The 3,605-nt window shown below is 40.4% G+C and overlaps 1 protein-coding gene and 1 pseudogene across 1 annotated transcript in view; both read left to right on the top strand.

Annotated features, from left to right (window-relative positions):
- The window catches only part of LOC117948492 (myosin heavy chain, fast skeletal muscle-like), a 12,988-nt gene extending 11,473 nt beyond the window's left edge, over positions 1–1,515 (top strand). Inside the window, exons 35-40 of the mRNA XM_034878133.1 lie at positions 189–314; positions 488–658; positions 740–844; positions 942–1,037; positions 1,126–1,257; positions 1,420–1,515. Of these exons, the coding sequence (XP_034734024.1) occupies positions 189–314; positions 488–658; positions 740–844; positions 942–1,037; positions 1,126–1,257; positions 1,420–1,440 (651 nt within the window). The 3' untranslated portion in view covers positions 1,441–1,515. The remainder of the gene's footprint in view (positions 1–188; positions 315–487; positions 659–739; positions 845–941; positions 1,038–1,125; positions 1,258–1,419) is intronic.
- Positions 1,516–2,251: 736 nt separating this feature from the next.
- On the top strand, positions 2,252–2,608 carry LOC117948514 (annotated as a pseudogene).
- The last annotated feature ends 997 nt before the right edge of the window (positions 2,609–3,605 follow it).

The raw sequence follows: 3,605 nt of genomic DNA on the forward strand, positions 1-3,605 counted from the left end.
AGCTTTCAAATGATGTATGGCATGAGCGTGTTTATGACGGTTTAATGCTTACAATTTAGGAAAGAAGTCAGCACTTTCAAAAGACGGCGAGTTTACGTCCCGTGCACGGGAACCGTCCGCCCAAGGAATAACATGTGAAAATTGAGCATGTGATGACTAAAGTGCATAAATCTTGTTTTGCCTTTTAGAACACAAGCCTTTTGAACTCTAAGAAGAAGCTTGAGGCTGATCTGGTCCAGGTCCAGAGTGAAGTGGATGACACTGTTCAAGAAGCAAGGAATGCAGAGGAGAAGGCCAAGAAGGCCATCACTGATGTAGGTTTGCGTTTTAATTCTCTCTTTTACACCAATGTGTTTTTTCAAGGTTTAATTACAGCACCATTACGTAATTATCTTTGAATAAAAGCTTCAAAATCATGTTTATGCCACACTGATTTACAATTGGGAAAATGTGGACACTAAATAACATTGCATGCTCTCTCTACTAGGCTGCTATGATGGCTGAGGAGCTGAAGAAGGAGCAGGATACCAGCGCTCACCTGGAGAGGATGAAGAAGAACCTGGAGGTCACTGTTAAAGACCTGCAGCACCGCCTGGATGAGGCTGAGAACCTGGCCATGAAGGGTGGCAAGAAGCAGCTCCAGAAACTGGAGTCTAGGGTGAGAAAAAAAATAAAGAATTTGCAGAGCTCAACTTACATATAAAAAGATATATACTTATTTCATTATTGTTCATTGAAGGTACGTGAACTTGAGGCAGAGGTTGAGGCTGAGCAGAGACGTGGAGCAGATGCCATTAAGGGTGTCCGCAAATATGAGAGGAGGGTGAAGGAGCTCACATATCAGGTACAGTCACTTTAATAGTTAACACGCAAATCAACTTGACATATACAAGTCCCCAAAAAACTGATCTTTTTTAAAATTATTAAATACACTTTAACAGACTGAGGAAGACAAGAAAAACGTTAACAGGCTGCAGGATCTAGTTGACAAGTTGCAGCTCAAGGTCAAGGCCTACAAGAGGCAGGCAGAGGAGGCGGTAAGAACAACATACAATTTCAACAATAAAAAAGTACACCTCTGGTGTTTTAGGCAATTTAAAAATCTCAATCTCTATGGTTTTTCAGGAGGAGCAGGCCAACACTCATCTGTCCAAGTGCAGGAAGGTGCAGCATGAGCTGGAGGAGGCTGAGGAGCGCGCTGACATCGCAGAGTCCCAAGTCAACAAGATGAGAGCCAAGAGCCGTGACTCTGGCAAGGTAAACATATACACATCAGCTTTATGAAAATGTAACCAAATGAAATACCTCCTATTGTTATTTGTGTCTCACAATACTTTAGTCATGACTGGAAAAATATGTGTAATGAGTATGATGTGTACAACAATTAATAGTTGTATTAATTATTTTATTTTTTTCCAGGGAAAAGACACAGCTGAGTAAAGAAGTTCAGTTGATGGGCTGTTTCTTATCATATAATATGATGTGAAATACACCATAATAAAGTAATTTTCTTTTAAATTGCATTGTATGGGATTTTTTTGTACATCTGTGTCCTCTCAGAGAGAGCAAATGTGAGCTAAACAAAGTTTTACAAACTTTATAACAATGGCTGCAGAGGTTTTTTATAGGGTGGGGGCTGTTTTAACATCAACAATAAATAAAAATACAGTATATACCTGAGGTAACCATCTGTAATATTTGAGGTCGGTGGTATGGAAAACTAGTAGGCCAAGTGTGCCCCCAATCTGCATGTATCAGCATTCAAAATAAATTCTCACTTTTAAGCTTTCTTTGAAGGCCAACAGTTTTGTATTTAAGAGTTCAATGAACCCTAGCATCCCAGTGAGTGCTCAGTTTTGATTAAATCGACTACTGATTAAATCCATCCAGTGTCCAGAGTAGCCTAGAATGAGGACTAACTTAACTGGTTTCCAGTATTTTTGTTTATAATAGTTTCATCTTCATTCTATTAGTTAATTACTTTACACACCTCTGTCCTCTGTTATCCTTCCTCCTTTAAACATGCATGTTTTATAACCTTGTATCAGTAAACTCAGACAGGTCTGAACGATCCCTAAAATCCGATACAAATTCTTAAAGGAACAGTTACTTGTTTAGTGCGTGCTCAGTCACGCTCAAGAGACAACCGATCCTGTGCGAGCGACAGCCAACAGCACAGTAAGATTTTCATGAGTGGATATAAAGTGACCATTCTGTGGTCTGAGTCAGGCGGACAAACCTACTGCTAATCATGCCGGACCCCACCGTCAAAGTGCCCAAGAAGGGCTCAAAGAAAGCCGTTTCTTAGAGCGTCAGCAAGACCGGTAAGAAAAAGTGAAAGATAATCTATGTGTACAAAGTGCTGAAGCAGGTCCATCCTGACACAGGCATTTCTTCCAAGGTTATGGGCATCATGAACTCTTTTGTGAGAAACATCTTTGAGCACATCGCTGGTGAGGCTTTCCATCGGGCTCACTGCAACAAGCACTCCACCATCACTTCTAGGGAGATCCGGGCCGCCGTCCGCCTGCTGCGGCCCGGGGAGCTGGCCAAGCATGTCGTGTCTGAAGGCACCAAGGCCCTGACCAAGTACACTAGCTCCAAATAAACCTGCTGCAAGACCAACAAAATAAAGGCCACCCACTTTATCTAAAGACATGTTTCTGTTGCCCTTAAGCTGTACTGTTGTTGGAATCGTAAAACTTTGATAAACTTTTGTAACTATGTGTACATTTTTATGTTGTAGTGTAATAGAACAAATGGTGATCCTTGTCAAAGTACAGAGTCCCAGGGTCCTCCTGCCTCCAAAACTGTAGGCCTATGCCTAAATTACAATAGTATCTTTTGCTCTGCATGTATGCATTTCATTTTCGTAGTACCTACTGTAGGCTTCCTCTGTGCAATAGCATTACAGCTCATTATTATGTTATACACTATAAGTTATACATATAAACTATACAAAGGCATATTGAGACAAAATTGCAAGGTAAAGTGACAGTCTATGTTAAGAATACACCACACTGATTAAGTAATGGTACATATACAGTAGATGTAGTTTGTGCTTTTAACTTTCCACTGTCCACTATGATTTCAGATTAGTTGAGTTCCACACAAAAGTATAGTTTGGCTGCAGCCACATTTCTGTATGACAATTTTCACAATGTATCACACAATTCATCCATATGTAAGCCATACATCCAGGACTGAATTTATTTGGGGACATACTATAACCCATAAGTGTTGTGTCATTCATTGACTCCAGAGTCAGAGAATTCAGTTGACTTTAATTGTAATGACATACTTTAAGTGAATATTTCAAGAGCTCTGCTTAAGCAATTGGAGGCAATGTATTGGGTTGGGTGATGGCACAACCTCATTAATCAAGTGTGCTTTGAAAACCCACATGTATAGGCACTGTTAGTGACATTCCATAGGTTAAAACAATGTACTGGTTTGCCCCAACGAGCCCCTCTTAGGGGCCGCCTCTTGTCCAACAGCACCCTCTGGTCATCCCAATTATGTTATCTTACCATGCATGACAGACACTCATTTGTTCTCTATCTTCCTTAACACATACAAAGCTTCACATTTGTTAAAATCAAACA

The sequence above is a fragment of the Etheostoma cragini genome, chromosome 8, assembly GCF_013103735.1.
Source record: "Etheostoma cragini isolate CJK2018 chromosome 8, CSU_Ecrag_1.0, whole genome shotgun sequence".
In the NCBI taxonomy this organism is placed as follows: domain Eukaryota; kingdom Metazoa; phylum Chordata; class Actinopteri; order Perciformes; family Percidae; genus Etheostoma; species Etheostoma cragini.